This window comes from Gekko japonicus, unplaced genomic scaffold, assembly GCF_001447785.1.
Source record: "Gekko japonicus isolate JY-2015 unplaced genomic scaffold, Gekko_japonicus_V1.1 scaffold5, whole genome shotgun sequence".
Taxonomy (NCBI): domain Eukaryota; kingdom Metazoa; phylum Chordata; class Lepidosauria; order Squamata; family Gekkonidae; genus Gekko; species Gekko japonicus.
In genome coordinates, this window is record NW_015168652.1 from 179140 (window position 1) to 200370 (window position 21231).

The 21231-nt window shown below is 44.9% G+C and overlaps 1 protein-coding gene across 1 annotated transcript in view; it reads left to right on the top strand.

Annotated features, from left to right (window-relative positions):
* Positions 1 to 21231, top strand: part of ATXN7L1 (ataxin 7 like 1) — a 127794-nt gene that overhangs the window by 68654 nt on the left and 37909 nt on the right. The window contains exon 4 of the mRNA XM_015415051.1: positions 17238 to 17460. Coding sequence (XP_015270537.1) covers positions 17238 to 17460 — 223 coding nt within the window. The remainder of the gene's footprint in view (positions 1 to 17237; positions 17461 to 21231) is intronic.

The window sequence follows — 21231 nt, forward strand, 5'->3', positions numbered from 1 at the left end:
TTCTTATCTCAGTACATGTGCTAATGTCATTCAGTTCTTGCATCTGTTTGTAGACTCCTTTGTTACGCTGTACGCTGATTTGCTACTACTCACAGGTCTCACCAATTGCTTTCATCCAGTCTTAGCTATATTTACTGCTCAGTTACTTATGCATCTTGATTTTAATTGGCCCTTCCTGGCACCACTCTCTTCACCCGCTACCTATAGGTAAAAGTGGTAACTTCTGTTTCAGTGTATCTGAAAAAGTGTGTGTGCACACAAAATCTTATACCCAGAATAAAACTTTTTTAGTCTTAAAGGTGCCACTGGACTCAAAGTCTGTCTGTCTGTCTGGTACTGCTCATATGGCTATTGCCTTAAGCAGAAATTAGAATAATTTTTTTTTAAAGACCCTATGCAGTATTATTTCTCTTATATTATTGCACCTATGAATTTTGCCACTGGAAGGGTGACACGATCATTTGTATCTGATAGTGGCCTTGACATCTGAGCTCGCACATTTAGCAATTCGGTATCTTTGACTAAAGGGGTGACTAAGTTAGCCTTCAACTCGTTGAATATAGGGAACTCTATAATCATATTGGACTCAAAACTCCTCCAATGATCTTTTGACTCTTCAACCACTCTGCCACCCTAGATGTGGAAATTGAGATGACCTCTGTGGAAGAGAGTTGTATCTGAATTAACCCCAACATTTCTTAGTGATTCACATTTTGAAAGCAAAACCATTCAAGTAGCTAGGAATTCATGATTTCTTCTCCTGCATTGTCAGACTTTATTCACTGCACACTTAGCATGTTCTACAACTAGTGGTTGAAGAAGCCTACTCATAACAGCTATTCTACTTGCTGCATATGGATTATTTGGCTGGAAGCGGCTCTCCAAGGTCTCTAGAAGAGATCTCCTCATTGGAGGGCCTCAGGATTGAGGACACTTTCTACCCACTGTGATAGGGCTCTTCTATGGCAGCACCTTCCTAACAATGGGCACAATCTAGCACACTCAAGGGGGCAAGGAGAGTGTGGATGTAATTTTACATTGCATCTGCACCAGGCGTTAGCAACAGGCTGCCTGTCATCCCCACCTTGGTAACCCCCTCTTCATTTGTTGCCTACAAAAGTAATTTTTTGTGATCCTATTTATTATTTTGAGGTGAATATAGCCTTCATAAACAGCTTTTTCTTTAAAGAAAAGGCAGTAGTTGTGCTTTAAGTGCTCATTCATTCTTGCTAATATCTGACTGTTCGATGGATAGAGGAAAACCTGTGCAGGGTGTGTATAACAAGTAACTGTCGTCAAAACAGTGGATGTAAGCACAGATCTGCTGTTTGCTGGATCAGTTGTCTGCCTCCTCACCAACCCGTGCAGAATACCTAATTGTATGAACCGTTTCATATTTCAGCCCTACAAGTGGCTTACAGTTGTTTTAGAACTGGATTAATTTGGCAGATTGAACCTCCATGTAAATTCTTTCAGCTCACATATCTATCAAGATATTTTGGACAGCTTCTTCCTGTTTTCCCCTTGGCGGAGAAGAAGAATTTTAGCCTTTTCTGTTTGGAAGGTAAGGCTCTCTTGTGTTACAAATACATGAAAGTGCAACATAGTTGTTATTTCAACATCTCATAGTTTTCCAGTGATGTCACTGGAGTTAGCAGGTTTCTTAAACTGCTTTTTATCGGAAACATCAGCACGCTTCTTCAAACTGGCTGTTCACTTCCTTTGTCAGTCTGTGCGAAGAATCGGAGAAAAGCTTCTGTGCTGTTTCCTTCACAACAATGCAGATACGAGTGGGGTGGTTACAGTTTGAAGATCGCTCCAGAGCTTTTTCAAGCAAGCTCGAATCTTTGGTGTGTTCAGCTCTCTCAGGTTATACAAGTTTCTTTGAGATCTTTTCTACCACTCCTGGAATGTACTGTACTTTAATGGCAGACTTTGTTGGCCTCTGCAATTCTTTTGGAATCTAATTTATAGAATGCAAAGTATGTGAAGGCGATACTTTGAATGTTGTCCTGGAGAAAGCGAAAGTGCTTAACAGTGTTTACTGTCATTCCTTGTGAAAAAAACTGTCTGTTCTACTTTAATCACACAGTGATTCCTGTTCTTTGGTTCCCATATAAGAGTGTTTTCCCCCTCTTAAAATATGCTTGGCACGCACATTAATTTTTAACTATTCTGTACTTAAAGCATGAGTTATTGTTTACTAAGATCTGTGAAACTGCTGAGTCGCAGCAGAATATCAGTATGATTAAACTACTTCAGAGTTTAGAGAGCATGGAATCAGTTATTTGTATATTTACTGAAAGTTCTATGAGTTAGAAGCAGATCAGTCTGTGCAGTTTTGATACTGTGGTTTTAAAAGTGCATAAGGCATTTGTGGTCATATGTTACAACTACTTTAAACAAACTTCTACATTGATCTGAGCCTTTGTTTCCAGGCATTTAAACTTTTTCCAACTTGTTTTCAAGCATTTAAAGCATTTTTCAGTTTTGACTGAGTGTCTTGAACTTTGCCCCAATCAGCTTGCTTACGAGAAAAATGGTAGTTTGAGTAAGTAAGACAATTTGGAATGAAAAAAATACTACTTTTTAAAAGGTTTAATACATTAAATGGAATGTGGGCTGAGCATTGCTTTGGTTTTCCTTTCTGTTTGATTGGTGTTAACTTTTAACTTCCGTTTTTCAATATATTGCTATTTGTTCCTTTTTAACTTTAGTATTTTTGTCTGCTTTATGTTTATAGACATTTTCACATGGGGAGAAGGGGTTTATAAATAATCTGCCAAAAACATCCTGACCCCCTCAAGTACTTTCTGTTCTCCAGTGGTCAAGGGGTGAGTCAGTCTTCACTACTGGGATCCTGACTTCTCCCCTCCTGTGGCAGGGGTCGTAATCTTTTGCGATCCAGAAGGGAGGGGCATATCCCAGAACTCCCCAGTTCTTCTGTCCTGCCTTGGAAGCAGGACATACCTCACAGTGCTCCTGAGAGTACTGCAATCCGAAAAAGATCGGAGCAACTCAAGAAGGGAGAGAAGACTTCCAGGCTTGTAGAGAGAGAGGGAAGGGGTCATAAGAACATAAGAACATAAGAGACGCCAATGTTGGATCAGGCCAAAGGCCCATCCCATCCAACACTCTGTGTCACACAGTGGCCAGAAATACCAGGTACCATCAGGAGGTCCACCAGTGGGGCCACGACATTAGAAGCCCTCCCACTGTTGACCCCCCCAAGCACCAAGAAGACAGAGCATCACTTGCCCCAGAGCCCCTATCTATACCTTGTGGCTAATAGCCACTGATGGACCCCTGCTCCATATGCTTATCTAATTCCCTTTTGAAGCCGTCCATCCTTGTAGCCGCCACCACTTCCTGTGGCAGTGAATTCCATGTGTTAATCACTCTTTGGGTGAAGAAGTACTTCCTTTTATCCGTTCTAACCCGACCGCTCAGCAGTTTCATGGAGTGCCCACGAGTTCTTGTATTGTGAGAAAGGGAGAAAAGTACCTCTTTCTCTACCTGCTCTTTCCCATGCATAATCTTATAAACCTCGATCATGTCACCCCTCAGTCGGCGTTTCTCCAAGCTAAAGAGCCCTAAGCGCTTTAACCTTTCCTCATAGGGAAAGTGTTCCAACCCTTTTATCATTCGAGTTGCCCTTTTCTGCACTTTTTCCAAAGCTATGATATCCTTTTTATGGTGTGGTGACCAGAACTGCACACAGTATTCCAAATGAGGTCGCACCATTGATTTATATAGGGGCATTATGATATTGGCTGATCTGTTTTCAATACCCTTCCTAATAATCCCCAGCATAGCATTGGCCTTCTTTATTGCAGTCACACACTGTCTCGACATTTTCAGTGAGTTATCCACTACAACTCCAAGATCTCTCTCTTGCTCAGTCTCTGCCAGTTCAGACCCCATCAATGTGTATTTATATTTAGGATTTTTGGCTCCAATGTGCATCACCTTGCACTTGGCCACATTGAACCCCATTTGCCATGTTGACGCCCACTCGCCCATCCTTGACAGATCCCCTTGGAGTGCCTCACAATCCTCACTGGTTTTCACCACCCTGAACAACTTTGTATCATCCGCAAATTTAGCCACTTCACTGCTTACTCCCATCTCCAAATCATTAATGAACAAGTTAAAAAGCAGTGGACCAAGTACTGATCCCTGCGGTACCCCACTGCTTACCACCCTCCACTGAGAAAATTGCCCACCTACACTCACTCTCTGTTTTCTATGAACTAGCCAGTTTTTGATCCATAAATCCATGAAAGGACTTGTCCTTCTATCCCATTATTTTTGAGCTTACTTAGGAGCCTTTGATGAGGAACTTTATCAAAAGCTTTCTGGAAGTCAAGGTAAACAATATCTATTGGATCCCCTTGTCCACATGTTTGTTCACCCCCTCAAAGAACACTAACATGTTAGTGAGACAAGATCTTCCCTTACAGAAACCGTGCTGAGACTGCCTCAATAGGTTTTGTTCATCTATGTGCCTACTAATTCTTTCCTTAATAATGGTTTCCACCAATTTACCCGGTATCGACGTCAGACTGACTGGCCTGTAATTTCCCGGATCTCCTCTGGAACCCTTTTTAAAGATGGGAGTGACATTAGCTACCTTCCAATCCTCAGGAATGGAGGCAGATTTTAAGGAAAGATTACATATTTTTGTCAGGAGATCCACAAGTTCACATTTGAGTTCTTTCAGAACTCTCGGATGTATGCCATCTGGGCCTGGTGATTTATCAGTTTTTAAGTTGTCTATCAGTTTTAGGACCTCCTCTCTCGTCACCTCAATCTGACTCAGGTCTTTCAACACCCCTCCCGAAATCAGCGGTTCTGGAGTGGGCAAGCACTTCTCATCTTCCACAGTGAAGACAGAGGCAAAAAATGCATTTAGCTTCTCAGCCATTTCCCTATCATCCTTCAGTACTCCTTTTACCCCTTGGTCATCCAAGGGCCCCCTCCTTCCCAGCGCACCACACTCCAAGTGTTGGACTTCCGCAATGGCAAGGAGACGGGAGCGGACGGTGATGGGGAATCTTCCCTCTTGCCATGGCGCTTCCTGTACCAGCACTTCAGTGGAGCTTCCAGCTCTGGGAGTTCCTCCACCTGGGAGGCCTTGAAGTGCTGGCAGCAGCCACACCGTGGCCCCTCACATGGCTTCTGAGGCTGCAGAAGGGCTTGACTTCGAGAGACTGCTCTGCCTCTAGCTGTGGCCCGTTCTGTCCCTCCTGAATCCTGATAAGGCCGAAGCTAGTTTAAATTAGTGGAGTTTGCCTAAGTAGGGGGAGGAGTACTTTCTTTTTAGTTTTTTGGGAAAGCTTTTTACTCAGGAGGGAAATAGCTACGAAGGTGGGCCTTTCGGTTTCTCAGCCTCCTGAAAGTATGGTCTCGGATTTAGACCTTCCTTATCCCTCGGCCTCCACTTCCATCCCAGGGTCTCAGCCTGAGACATATAAAGAAGAAACTCAGACCTTAGACCTTTCTGGGGAAAATTCCCAGACCAACCTTTATTTATTTATTTTTCCACGTATACCCCACCCTACCCTGCCGAAGCAGCTCAGTGTGGCTTACACAAGATAAAATCCATAATAACACTCAGGGTTTCATAAAACACTTAAAAACATGTCAATTAAAACAATACCATATTAAATATTAAAGCTATGTACTTTGGTATCATAACGATGGCAGCTACCCTATGAATACATTCCATAGTTGTTTAAATATCCAGTTAACCTTCTGACCTGGATTAAGGAGGAGATGAGGAGGGAAATCTGGGAGGCTTTGAATCAGTTAAACCAGAGAAGAAAAACTCCTGCCAGTTCTCCCAGCAGGCAGGGAAGGCAGGACTCATCCACCAGTGCCTCCTGAGGTAAAAGGGCCAGCAGAGCAAAAAAACCCCCATCATTCCAAGAGGAGAAAGATGGGCTCTTCCCAGCCCAGTAGGGAGCCCATTCCCCTACTGGATTCTCATGAGGAGGATTCTGAGGTGTCTGACGCCTCATCCATTAAGGAGGAAGGGCAACAGTCAGAGGAGGATGAACCAGTGGTCACTACCACACATACGTGTCTCTTCCCTCAAGAAGTGTACACCAAACTGCTTCTCAAGGTACTATGCATACTGGAAATTTCTAGTAGTATCAAAGAGAAGGAGGAACCAGACCCGAATTTCCCAGAGGGTTCAGATAAGAGTCCTCCCTAAGGCAGGGACTGCCCCTTCTAGGATCCGCTTCCCATCAGTCTTTAACAAAGTAGTTAATACTGAATGGGAGGCACCAGGTAGACCAAAATCTATCATCTCCTAATTTTATTCCCTGAGGCAGCAAAGAAATTCAAGCTGCCATTAGTAGATGACCTGGTAACAAGCCTGTACTCTAATTCTGTGCTTCTTATGTAGGCGGATGGTTTCCCCAAGGGTCCTTGTGACAGACATATTGAACGGGCCCTATGCAAGGATTTTGAAGCTTCTTCAGCAGCACTCAGACTGTCTACTACCTGCTCCCTGTTCGCTAGAGCCGCCTTCTCGTGGGCATCTGATCTTGTGTCAGCAGACAGTGACTTACCCAAGGATCTTAAGGATGAGCTAGCTTCAGCCTTTGCAGCAGACGCCTCCCTTGATTCCATTCAGTTGTCGGCTAGAGCCATGGCATCCAGTGTTACAGCCAGGTATAACACCTGGCTCAGGAGTTAGGAAGTAGATCCCTTGACCCAGGCCAGAGTGGCCAGCATTCCTTTTCAGGGGGTCAATTTATTTGATGAAGGAATGGATAAGTATCTCATGGAAGACAAGGACAAGAAAAAGTCTTTACTATCTGGGAGGAAAGATGGCAAACCCAAGAACTGGTTTTCCTCATTTTGAGACTCCTTTCGAGACTACAAGAGATCTTCAGGATCCAGTTCTTTCAGACCCTGTAAGGGGAGATGGCAGTCAAAGCAACCATGGAGCAGCAGAGTAGCTGCCTATAGCAAATCTGGACAGAATAACAAGGGCCCCAAGAAGGGTTCTTGAGTCTGAGTATGCCAAGGCCTCAGATGCTCTAAAAGTCGGTGGTCATCTGCACCTTTTTGTGACACAGAGGAATCACATGGTGAGCGACAAGTGGGGGTCCTAGATACAGTGACAAACGGCTGTTCTTTTGAATTCAATGTGGTTCCTTGCAGTTGGTTTCTCCAGGTAACGAGAAATTGTTCCAACCAGAAGCACCTTCTTCAGAAGGCCATCCAACACCTTCTGGACACTGGGGCAACAGAACTAGTGCTGGATGCACAAAGGACATTGGGGGTCTATTCCATTCTGTTCTTGGTTCTGGAGAAAAATTGAAATGTCAGAACCATTCTGGACCTCAAATGGCTCAACAAGCGCATAGAGAGGAAGAAGTTTCAGAATGGAGACTCTCAGGTCCATTGTAGCATCGAACCAGAGAGGAGACTTCTTGGTCTCCATAGATCTTTTGGAGGACTATCTGCACAAATCCATCAGGGATATAGACAACAGGGAAACTCATCACAGGTTTCTACATTTTGCTTATGACAGGCGACATTTCCAATAACTTCCTTTTGGTCTGAAGTCAGCACCAAGGGTGTTTACCAAAGTCCTGGTAGGATTGGTAGCAAATCTAAGCATCAGGTCCACACCTAAGAATCCTAGGGGTGTCAGTGTTTCCTTATATAGATGGCATTTTGATTAAGGCACCATCCTTTCAGCAAGGGATAGAGAATGTGAGCCAGATAGTGGCCTGTCTTCAGAAACATGGTCTTGTAGTGAACCGGGAGAAGAGCAACTTCCGTCCGACTCAGGCAAGCCTCCATCTGGGGGGTGATAATAAAACTGTCCAAGACAAGGTTTTTATTTCAACAGACAGGGAAAGTCACAAACAGTGGTCCTAGAGATCCTTCAGAGTCCCAAGTTGAAGGTGATATCCCTGGCAAGGCTCCTGGGCATGATGGTTTCCTGCCAGGACATTCTACAGTGGTCCTGGTTCCATGCCCACCCACTGCAGAGTTTTTTGCTTCCCTACCAGGATAGTCCAGCAAGAGGTTCAAGCTTCTTCAGCTTTCAGTGTCGCTACAAATGGAACTCTGGTGGTGGAGTGCTCTTTCCAGGTTCCAGGAGGGGGATGCCCTTACAGAACTCAAAGAGAATCATGATGATGATGGACATGAGCCTCTTAGGTTGGGGGGCCCATGCCCATGGAAGAATGGTGCAAGGTACTTGGTCTACGGAAGATGCTTCGAGCAACATCAACCTACTGGAGCTCAGAGCCATAAGGTTAGGTTTGCTGACATTCTGGATTCTTCTTTCAGGACATTACATTATTGTATAAAGAGATAGCATGACAGCCAAAGCCTGTGTGAATCGACAGGAAGGCACCAAACACAGGTCCATCCACAAGGAGGCATTAATGCACTGGGCAGAGAAGCACTTAAAGTCCCTAAAGGTGGTGAATGTGGCAGGACAGGACAACATTCTAGCGGACTGGTTGAGTCAGAGAACCTTGAACCAGTTGGAGTGGAGATCATCAATCAGATCTGTCTTAGATTTGGCAAGCTAGAAGTGGGTCTATTTGCCACAAACCAAAATTTTCAAGTCCCAAACCTTATGGCAAGAGCAAGGGTACCCCAAGCCATTGGGGTAGGTGCACTAAGCTGTGAATGACCAAATCAGCTCCTTGTATGCTTTCCCACCAATTCAGCTAATTCAGCGGGTGATACAGAACATTATAGATCAGAGGGTAGAGGTGGTCCTGGTGGCACCTTATTTGCCAAGAAGGTCGTGGTTTCAGGACTTGATGAGGCTATCCTCCATGAACCCATGGTGTTTCCTGTTGAGGGAGGATCTTCTGCTGCAAGGCTCAATAAGGCATCCACAACCAGGGCTTCTAAATCTAACAGCCTGGAGATTGAGAGTTTGCAACCTGCAGAGTTAGGTTACTCAGATGGAGTGATTAACACCATGCTAACCTCCAGAAAGGGATCTACAAACAGGGTATATAATAACACTTGGCAGGTTTTACAGGAATGGCGTCTGCAACAAGAGATAGACCAATCTCAGCAAAGGTTAGAGAGATTCTTTCCTTTTTGCAGGACAGTTTAGATTGAGACTTAGTACCACTATCCTCAAACAGCTAGTGGTGGCCATTTCAGCTATTAGGGGTGCCAGGAAAGGGAAATCTCTTTTGTTACTCCCTCACGTTAGGAGATTCATCAAGGGGGACCTCACTGATAAATCCTTCCCAGGTTCACCGTTTTCTGACCTGGAGTCTAAATGTAGTCCTCAAGGCTCTTTTGAAGCCACCCTTTGAGCCCATGGCATTGTGCCCACTTAAGGAGCTCACCTTTAAGACTATCTTCCTAGTGGGTATCACCTTAGCTAGAAGGGTGTCAGAGCTGCATGCAGTGTCAGTAAATAAAGAATGGTGTGTCTTCCATAATGATAGAGTAGTGCTATGGTTGGACCCCACTTTCATTCCCTAAAGTGAATTCCGCTTTTCATAGCGTGGGTGATTCTGCCTTCTTTTTGCCCTAATCCTAAGCATTCTACGGAGGAGGCGTGGCATTGTTTCAATGTTAGGGGGGCTCTGAGTTTTTATTTGGATAGAACTAAACAGTTTCGTGTCACTGACTCTGTGTTTGTCTCTTTCAGGAAGGCTTCTGTGGGAAAGAGAGTATCTGCATCCACCTTAAGTAGGTGGGTTAGAGGGTGCATCATTCCGGCCCATAAGGCCACAGGTCTGGATCCGCCACAGGGCATCATGGCCCACTCCTTAAGAGGGGCAGCTACCTCAGCAGCATATAGAGCTTTTCCTTCTCTAGAGATCGTATGTAAGGCCTGAAAGTTGGTGCATTCGTTTACAGGCACTACAGGACAGACAAGGTGGCCTCAGCTGAAGTGGCCTTCAGGAAGAGGGTCCTACAGCACACCCTTCTGGACTAGGAGCTGAGTCTTCCCGCCCTGGGCACACTTTTTTGTATGTCCCAGAAGTGAAGACTGACCTACTCCTTGACCACTGGAGAACAGAAGATTTGTTTCACTTACCACGAATCTTTCTTCTCAGTGGTCTATGGGTGGGTCAGTCTTCCCCACCCAAGGTTTTTCCTCCGGTGTGGGCTCCTAGTGCCAAGGGGGTCTGCTGTCGGAATTTAGGTTCCTAATTTTCTAGTCACCTGGCCGTGTCTCTCTGAAGCGCTTGTAGGCTAGGGAGTGTTTTTTGTTTCGGCTGCACTAGTGCTAGCAGAATATGTAAACCGGTTCTGTTTGCGGTTAGTTACAGTTGTTTACAAAAATTAAAAAACAGGGGTTTCTGGAAGTGTTTATGTTCTGAGTTATTGGTTGTTAGGAAGAGGGAAAGTTATGGCTTGGATACAGACTGGAGCTTTCTGGGATAGGCCCCTCCCCTCCAGATCGCAAAAGATTACAACCCTGCCGCAAGAGAGCAGGAGCCAGGATCCCAGAAGTGAAGACTGACTGACCCCTTGACCACCAAGTAGGAAGAATCATGGTAAGTGAAACAAATCTTCCATTCTTTCACACATGTTCTATGCCTTTTTGTTCTCTTGGTATGCTGCTGTGGCACCATTTTTTAAAAATGTGAAATGTTTCAGTGCATGATCCCAGCCATTAAGGGTTCATACTATGAATATGTTGACATCACAGTATCATGTAGCCTGCCAGATCTGGCTGTGTGATGATGCCACTGAACAATAACTAACCCCTCAGCTTGCTCCAGGCACAGAATCTGTTTATATGGGCACGTGCTAACTGGGGCCTAAAGCAATGAAGAAGGTAAAACAACAGTAACAATTCGGGGCTCTTAACTCTCACCTTTTAGTTTCATCTCAGAATAAGAGACACTTATAGCATAACTTGAGTAGGTTGAAGAGTTCAAAATTCATTGCAAGAAAGCTGTCACACTTCATATGACTTTTTTAAAATTATTGTTTATAAAATTACACCACCACTCTAGAGTCCAGCTTCAGCTGGTGCACAAAGGGAAAAAACAAACAGTGAAAAATAACATAAGAAGTATTGTTAACATGCGCCATAAAAACATTATAAAACAACATTCAGCTGCTTAAAATGAGGTGGTGGAGGACTGGGATAACCAGCTCTCTGAAGCCATCGATGAGCTCCCCCCCCCCAGCGCCCTCTACACCCCCACACCAAAGTAGCACGGAGCTGTGGAGGATGAAGCGGGAGCTAAGATGACTAGAGTGAAGGTGGTGGTGTGCTCGTGGCAAAGTGTCACAAACATCTTCTAGAACATTTATGAAGGCCTCAAAGAAGGATTTCTATGCAGCCTCCATTGCGTCTGCGAGCTTGTGCCCAGCCCAGTTGTTTAGAGTTATTCAGTCTATTACAACTGCCACAGGGCAGACCAATAGTAGGGAATTGGCTATTGGCTGCAAGGCATTTGCAAGCTATTTCACAAATAAGATTGTGACACTCCCCCAGGACCTCCCAGCCACAATTGAGACAGTAAAGAAACTGGAAGCCCCTTGTCCGTCTTCTGGTCCAGTATTGGACGACTTCAGTCAACTCTCCCGGGAGGAAGTTGACAGGATCTTGGCAGCAGTTGAGGCCTACTACCTGCCTCCTTGATCCATGCCCTTCCTGGCTAGTGAAATCTTACGGGGAGAGCATTCGGGCCCCTCTGGGAGAAATTATCAACTTGTCCCTTTCTACTGGGACTTTCCCAGAGGCTCTGAAGGAGGCGGTGGTTTGTCCGCTCTTGAAAAAGCCATCACTAGACCCGATGGTCCTGACCAACTACTGCCCAGTATCTAATTTAGTTGCTGAGCAAGGTGGTTGAGAGAGTGGTGACCAAACAACTCCAGGCTTTCCTGGATGACGCTTCTGTCCTTGACTCCTTCCAGTCTGGCTTCCGCCCCAGCCACAGGACAGAGGCAGCTCTGGTCACCCTTACAGATGACCTCCGTAGACATCTGGATCGAGGCGGGTCAGCATTGCTGTTGTTATTAGACTTAACAGCAGCATTTGACATGGTTGACTATGATCTTATGACCCATGGCCTTGCCGATGTAGGAGTTGAAATGGTTTTCCTGCTTTCTCCATGGTTGGGTACAGAGGGTGCCGCTTGGGGAGAGGGTCTCCCTGTGGTGCCTGCTAGAATGTGGAGTGCCACAGGGGGGTGATCCTTTTGCCAATGTTATTTAACATCTATATGCCCAGTTAGTCTGAAGTTATGGACTGGGTTGTCATCAGTATGCTGACGATACCCAGCTCTATCTGTTATGAATGGCCATCTGTCTTCTGTTCCTGGAAAGCTAGCTAAGGTGCTGGAAGCTGTGGCTGGATGGTTGCGGTGGAGTCGATTGAAGTTAAATCCATTGAGGACGGAGGTCCTGTACCTGGGTTGACAGGGTACGGATGTGGGCACCTGGGAGTAACACTGGATGCCTCTCTGTCCATGGAGGCCCAGGTTGCCACATTCGCTAGATCTGCATTTTTCCATCTTTGGCAGATCAGGTTACTGAAGCCCTATTTCTCCCCCCAAGACCTAGCTACGGTGATCCATGCAATGGTCACTTCTTGGCTTGACTACTGCAACTCGCTCTACACAGGCCTACCCCTGAAGCTGATCCGGAAATTACAACTGGTGCAAAATGCAGTGGCGCACCTGCTGACATTGACACCTGTGCGGGCTCATGTTCAGCATGTGCTTTGCAAGCTGCACTGGTTACCAGTTGAGTACCGGATCCGTTTCAAGGTGTTCCAGAGGAGATCTGGGAAATTACAGGCCAGTCAGACTGATATCAATACTGGGTAAGTTGGTGGAAACTGTTATTAAGGAAAGAATTAGTAGGCACATTGATGAACAAAAACTATTGAGGCAGACTCAACATGGGTTCTGTAAGGGAAGATCTTATCTCACTAACTTGTTAGTGTTCTTTAAGGGAGTGAACAAACATGTGGACAAGGGGGACCCAATAGGTGTTGTTTACCTTGAATTCCAGAAAGCTTTTGATAAAGTTCCTCATCAAAGGCTCCTGAGTAAGCTCAGTACCCACAGGATAATAGGACAAGTCCTTTTGTGGATCAAAAACTGGCTAATTAATAGGAAGAGTGAGTATAAATGGGCAACTTTCTCAGTGGAGGGCAGTAAGCAGTGGGGTACCGCAGGGATCAGTATTTGGTCCGATGCTTTTTAACTTGTTCATTAATGATTTGGAGTTGGGAGTAAGCAGTGAAGTGGCTAAATTTGCAGAAGACACGAAGATGTTCAGGGTGGTGAGAACCAGGGAGGATTGTGAGGCACTCCAAAGGGATCTGTCAAGGATGGGCGAGTGGGCGTCAACATGGCAAATGGGGTTCAATGTGGCCAAGTGCAAGGTGATGCACATTGGAGCCAAAAATCCTAAATATAAATACACATTGATGGGGTCTGAACTGGCAGAGACAGATCAAGAGAGAGATCTTGGAGTTGTAGTAGATAACTCACTGAAAATGTCGAGACATTGGCTTCTCTTATGTTCTTATGTTTGAAATAAACTTCAAAACCTTATACGGCCTGGGATCAACATACCTAAGGGACCGCCTCTTCCTGTGTACGCCTTAAAGAGCTTTATGCTCTAATAATCAACATCTCCTGGTGGTCCCTGGCCCAAAGGACGTCCATGTAGCCTCGACCAGGGCCAGGGCTTTTTCTGTCCTGGCCCCCACCTGGTGGAACATTCTCCCCATTGAGATCAGGGCCCTGCAGCATCTTATTCAGTTCCATAGGGCCTGCAAGACAGAGCTATTCTGCCAGGCAATTGGTTGAGGCAATGGGCGTCCACACATGGCCCCCATGAGCTTGCTGTCAGCCACTTACCGGTCATCCATCCATCGGTAACCGGCCATATCCATCTGTACTAATGGGCTGGAATTTTCACCAGTAAGTTGTAGCCATTGATTTAAATGTTTATATTATGTTTTTAAATTGTGTTTTTAAATTTTATTGTAATTATTGAAATATGGTGTGACCTGCCCCGAGCTCATTCACGGGATTGGCGGGATATAAGTACGAAAAATAAATAAAATTATATCCATGAAGTAATCTTAGGCTAGAAACGGACCATAAAAAGGTAGAAGAGATTGGGTCCCTCAGTTAAAAGTCTGCAGGGGAGGAGTCTGTTCCAAAGGTGTGGTGCCTCAACAGAAAAGGCTCTTGTCTCTGGTTTTTCCACCTGTGTCTCATATGAGGGTGGGAAGATGGAGAATAGTTCTTGTGAAGGTGATTTTAAACTGACAGGCTAAATAGTGCAAGATGAGGCAGTTGCTCAAATAAAGAGGAATGACAAAAACATCGCCTGTCTAAATAGAAATTTATGTGCTCGGAGCAATGTAGCATTGATTATTTAATCTCAGGTATTCCCTTCTTGATCTGAGAAGTATCCAGAAATATTTAATCCTCCAAGGCATGGTTCAGGTTGACAGCCTTGGATGTCTAAAGTTAGTTTTCTTTGGGCCTTCCTCTTTTACTTAGTTCATCTGGTGATATTTCTCTTGCCTTTGAAGCACTCTAGTAAGAACTGACAGTTCACGTTAACATCCATCTTTCCTACAGCTCTCTTAAAACTTCATGTTACTGATTTTACAAACTGCTAACATGATGCCAGATTCCATTGTTTTAATTATAGTGAATGCAGTCTTATAACTGGGAATTGGTGTTCTCCTGCATGAGAGGATACAGCACGTTTTATCTCAGTGGTGAGATTAGTTTCAGCATTTGATATGTCTGTGCTCACAAACTAGGGCGAATGCATGGTTAAAGTGGTGGACCTTAATCTTGGCATTTGAGAGCATCCTTGCCCTTGATCCATTTGTATTGGCTGGAAAGAAATTGACTTTGGAGGGCCTCACTGTAATTCTGCTGCACAATTAGAAAATACAAAAAAGTCAAATTAATTTTACTTTTTGTGAGTTATATGTATTGATTGAAATAATGCAGTCATTTTAAAAGATTGACTAGGGGTGTGCATTCGGCAGAAGCTGAGCCAAATATATACCTGAATAAGGACTTATAGGCATTATTTGAGCTGAATGTGATTCTCCGATGTGCATTCAGCAACCAAATAGGGAATCTCGAATAGATTTGGGATTCCTAAATCTATTCGGCTCCATTATACCCTATGGGACCATTGTAGTCAATGGCAAATCTCTCCTAGGCTATATTCAGGGGCCAAGGGTGGGAGGGGGTTTGAGGTAGAGGCACCAAATTTGCAGTATAGCTGCTGGAGCCTCTTCCCAAAAGAACCCCCAAATCTTAAAAAGATTGTACTGGGGGTCCAATTCTTTTCCAGTGGTGGGGAAAATAGCACAAACACAGCAGAGAAGAGATTCTCCAGAGAATCTCAGCAGTAGAAAGTGAAGTTTGGGGGGTATTTGCTAGGTCAGCAGCAGAACGTGTAGTGTATCCTCCAGTACCAGTGCCACTGTGGCACTGCCAAGAAACCAACAGGACTAAGATCAAATGTGAGAATCTCTGAAGTACAAACTGAGGGGTGGCATTTCTGCAAGGACAGCAGAAACAGTACACTGTTAGTGGCCAGCAGCAGAACCCAACCAGTGCCAACCTACTAGTACCCAGCGGCAGCACCCTGTGCCGTTATGGCAAAGGCCAGGTGCACAGGTCTGATGTCAAGCACAGCCAGAGAATCACAGACCAAGTAAGAGGGAGGGGGGGTTGCAAGGACAGCAGAAGCAGTGCAACAGTGCCCATCAACACAACCCAGTGCCAACATATCAGTGTCCAGAAAGTGCCAAAGGAGATGCCCCCATTCCACCATTGTTTGCAATGAGAAAATAGCACAATAAGGCCAGCAGATTCTCCCAGAGAATCTCTGCGGTAGGAAGTGTGTGGGGGTTAAAAGTTAAAGAGAGGCAACACCAGATTAGCACTATAGAGAGTAGTTCCCTGTACAATGAGTTACTGGTGGCCCGCTTTGTGAAACTTTATAACATTCTTCCAGTACTTTGCAACAATTTGGAATGAATGTAGAAGCTGACTAAAGAACTCAGATTCTTTACAATATTCTTTACAATATCTTTTACAATATTATGATGTTCTGGAAGAAGATATCCATAACTAAGATAATCTGGAGACTTTGTTGAATTAATGAAAACTAGACACAATCAATTTTGTATTATGCGAGTTGTTTTCTGTCTTGATTCCCCTTGACTTGGTCTAATGTGGTCATATGTGGTCATATGTGGTCATTGGCATCCCCAGTGAGAATTTTTAACAGAAAGCTGAATCACAAGCAAGTAAGAAGGTGGAAGATGGAAGTTCAGTGCAATTTAGGATCATAGTCCATTTGGTTGTATGTATTACTAGAGATCGGAAATAGGGGCACAAGGTTTAGAATCAATGATTGTGCTTGAGCTCAAGTCACACCCTCTTAAAGCTGGTTTGTGTGTGTGAGGCAGCAGCTTGATTTCTTTTCCATGTATAGGGATAGTGTGGAGAAACCTTCGTCATAACCTGGGCTGTACACAGTCATAGGCTGTAGCTCCCAGCAGCCATTTCTGCAGCACTTCCAAAGCTTCTCGTTGTTTTTACGTGAATCACTTCTTCCATCTTTATGTGGCATTAAACTTACCTGTTGCAGTCTACCAGTATTAGGATTGTTAAATACAGTTCTTCAAACGAGACCTGATAGAGAACAGTTATATGTTGGGCAAAAAAAATTAGCTTCTCTCTCAAGTATTTGTGTGTTAAAAAAACACCTGAGGTACTCTGTAAACTGAGCTGAATGCTGAGGAGGAGGGTTTACATGTTCTGGATATATGGAGGATTCTTCTGGCAATCCATACTTGGCCAAACATACCTGAGAGCCTGGTTCTGCAAGCCAGCAGGCTCAGGGTCCTGATGGGAGCACTAGAACACAACAGACTGCCTTATACATGCCCCAGAACTGGGTTTCTATACCAGCTGAGTAGCAGTTAGCATTGCTTCTCCAGGCACTGCCCTATCACAGTGCAGTGATGCTCCAAAGGGGTCCTTATACCAGCTGACTTTTCTGCACTGTATTCTAAGTGTCTTTCGATATGTTATCTCTATTATATATTTACAGCAAATCAGTGCAGCATAGAGTGGTTTTAAATCTGCTTTCTATATTGCTGGGGTTTCTTCCTGTTCCCCCCCCCCCTCTTATCTAGGTGCCTTTATTTTGTCTATTTAGTGTCTTTTTTTGGTACCTTTTCCCCCCTGCTATAGAACGACGACACGGTTCAATGTGTAAATCTTCCCTGTCTCCAGCGTCTCCACCCTGCAATTCCCGGGCATCACTAATACAGATGAAACCGAAATCGTGTATCAGCGGCCATAACCCTGTCAACAACAACTCAAAGCCATTCAAAACACCCAAAGACAATCTACTTACCTCCAATAGCAAACAGCACATGGTCTTTTCTTCAAAGGTATCGAGGGATAAGCCTTGGTAAGTTACTTTGGCACTTGATTGATTCCCTTACTATTTCTCACATAGACTTTTTAAATATGTAAATAATGAATCTCTTCTCAGGCTGAAATGCAGGGTAAATACATTTCCAAAAATACATTATCTTAAATAGGAAATGGTGCCACAAAATGGTATCTCCTTCAGGATTGTGATGATCAGTATGAAACTAGAATAGTGTGGTCTTATTTAAATAAAGTGAAATACTTCAAAAATTCTCTTGAATTTTGTAGCTACATCAGTTCCTGGTGATTGGTGTGCTCTAAGCCATACTGATTTTAATTATGTGGATGTTTAGGTCAGCATAGGGCCGCTGTGGATCAGAAGTTAAGATGCTGAAGCTGCAGACTGGAAGGTCGGTAGTTTAGCAGTTCAAGACCCGAGTGCCGCTTGACGGAGTGAGGTCCTGTCTCTGGCCCCAGCTCCTGCCAATCTAGCAGTTCGAAAGTAAGAAATTGCAAGTAAATAAATAGGTACCACTTCGATGGGAAGGTAACAGCATTCTGTGTGCCTCTGCGTTTAGTCATGCCCGCCACATGACCATGGAAACGTCTTCGGACAGCGCTGGCTCTTTGGCTTGGAAACGGAGATGAGCACAACCCCCTAGAGTTGCATTTGACTAACGTTTGAGCAAGGGAAACCTTTACCTTTTACCTTAGGTCAGCATGTGTCCTTCCATTCCACTGAGCAAAGTATGAAGCCATCTGCCAGCCTAAGATGCCTTCTTCCAACTTAAGCTTTGTTGGAGGAAAGCTCCTTAGGCTAGAGGAGTGTCTTCTAGTTTAGAGTAAGGTTCATGCCATTATGTTTAAATTTCATTAGGGTGTTAATTTTAACTAAATCTGAATCTGTCAGCACATGTTTTCACTGTTGCTTTGAATTTATTTCAGTGGAAGTCAGGAAAAGAGAGGATTGTTTTCCTGTTTTGCACAATGAAACTGAAGGAGGAAGACAAGAAACCGTTTTTCTTTTACATACGAAAGTAACTTGCATGTTGACATTGCTCCCGGGGTTACACAGGCCCTGCTCTGCCATCCCAAATATTGCAGTGTCCCCAGCATTGGTGGTTGCAGGTTGCTTATGCACGTTGCAAGCAAGTAGTGCACAGTGCAGACTGCAATTTAGTGTATCTGCCTTGCTCACTTCCAGTGCTATAGACATGAGTTTGTGGAGCTTAAATCCATTGGGCCCTATAGGACATCAAGGAGGTTATGTGTAGATTTAAAAGCTTTTTTTTTAAGTCAAAATTGTATTGGTTCCTTGTTGCCATTCTAATTGGAATGCTCAAGGAAGAGTGAGCGAACATGAAATCATGACAAGATGTGAGAGGAAGAGTACTGTACCTTATCTTAATCCCTTGATTGATGCTGTTAATGGCCATTATTCTCAGTGTCTGCAAAATCTCGGTAGCAAGTAAAAATTACTAGCAGGCAGTTGCAATCTAATCTAATCCCACCACCATAAGATAATGAGACCTTGCCTGAACTCTGTTTATAGATGTGGGTGGGCAGGTGAGCATTTTATTCTACTGACAAGGTTCTTCAAAAATTGCACATGACAAAGTAGGATTGCCAACCTCCAGGTGGGGCCTGGAATTCTCTTGGAACTACAACTGACCTCCAGACTACAGAGATCAGATCCTCTACAGGAAATGTCACTGCCCCCAAACTATGCTCTCTCTTTAGCACCTTTCCCATATCTCCAGGAATTTCCTAAGCCTATGACAGGGTCAGCCCCTGTTTCTCATTTATCTGTCTGATCCTCTTTAAAATTCAGCTAAACTGGTAGGGTGGCCCATCTCTTCGTCCTGTGCCAGTGAGTTCTGCAAATCAGCCACTCTGTGTGGAAAATCTGTTCTTTCCTTTGTCTGTACTTAGATAACTAGCTGCTTCCACTTCCCTCTCTGCTTGAGAGGGAACAACAAAAACTGAACTATAAAATGAACCCGTGCACTGAGGGGGCAGCTGCAGGCCCAGCTGGCACTGGCAAGAATTCCAGGAGGGACTCCCCCCCCCCCCATCAGTCCCCTTCAGGCTGGCCACAGGTGAAGGCTTTCTGCTCTCCAGTCCCATCAAGGGAAATACTGCAGCCAGGCTCCACTTCCCTGGATGGGCGTTGTGAAGAAGAGATGATGGGAGAGAAACAACCACTATGTTGGAGAAGCTGCTGTGGTGTCTGACAGAACCAGAATCAAAAGCTCAAGGCGAAGCAGTGCGTACACACCTGTCTGCCTTGACCACTGCTGCTCTCCCCCCACCCCGTTGCAGCATTTCTGCTGCATCAGCTGGCTTGTCTCCCTTCACACCCCAAAATGCCATTGCTGGAAAAGCACTACCTTGCAGCTTCTTCTTCTTCTTCTTCTTAAGCAGCCAGCAATGGAGAGGGACATCCTTTGTCTGTTAATGCCTTCTTCTGTGACCACCATATCTCAAAAAGGACATCAGAAAGGACACCAAAATGATTAACACCTTCCCTATGAGGAAAGTTTGGAGAGTTAGGGATTTTTCAGTTTAGAAAAGAGACAACTTTGTCAAATTATGCACAGGGTAAAAGGTAAAGGTACAGGTTTCCCTTGCTCGAAAGACAGTGGAATCGGACACTAGGGGGCGGTGCTCCATTTCCAAGCCCAAGAGCCAGCGCTGTCCGAAGACATTTCTGTGGTCATGTGGCCGGCATGACTAAACACCAACGCGCACAGAACGCTGTTACCTTCCCACCGAAGTGGTACCTATTTATCTACTTGCAGTTTCTTGCTTTTGAACTGCTAGGTTGGCAGGAGCTGGGGCCAGAGATGGGAGCTCACTCTGTCATGTGGCAGTAGGGTCTTGAACGGCCGAGCTACAGACCTTCCAGTCTGCAGCTCAGCGTCTTAACCTCTGAACCACTGTGGCCCCACATGCCCAGGGTAGAAAGAGTGAAAAGACAACTTTTTGTCCTTCTCCCAAAATACTAGAAGTTGAGGGCATCCATTGAAGTTAATGGGCAGTAGATTCAGGATGTTCAAAAAGAAATACTGCTTTAACACAATGAGTGATTAAATGTGGAACACACTGCCAGAGGATGCAGTGATTGCCACTGGCACAGATGGCTTTAAAAAGGGTTCAGATAGATTCATGGGGCAGAGAGGCCTATTGGTGGCTACTGGCCATGGTGACTAAAGGGGAACCTCCATGTTCAGAGGCAGTAAACCTGGCAGTAAGCCATCAGTGGAAGGCCTCGACCTCTGTGCCCTGTTGTTGGACCTCCAGAGGAAGTCGCTGGCCACTGTGTAAGACAGGGCTCTGGACTAGTTGGGCCCTCACTGGTCCGATCCAGCAGGACTCTTCTTCTGACCTTTTTATCCACCTGCTTGCTCTGCTTCCTTTGTCTCCCCGTGCTCCAGCAGCTTTTCTTCTCCCTGCTCTGCTCTGATGTCTCCCTTCTCCTGTGCCGTCGTGGGGAGCTGTGATCAGTGGGTCCGGTGGCTTTGCTGGCATGGAAGGGAAAGGGGGTGTGGGCCCTTTCCGTCTTTCCATGGTTGGGTGACTGCCACTGGAGTCAATGAAGACTATATGAGAGAGCAAATTAATTAGAACCCCCCCTCTCTTCTTGAAGAGACTACTTTTGTTTTGGGATTGATGGGACTGCATAAGAACTGTTTCAGTCTCCTGTCCAGTAAACACTAGCAAAGATAGAAAAACTAACAAAGGATGAGTGCTCTCAGTATTTATTTCCAGAAGTTGAGGAAAATCTGATGCTTGCTGCTTTTGAGGT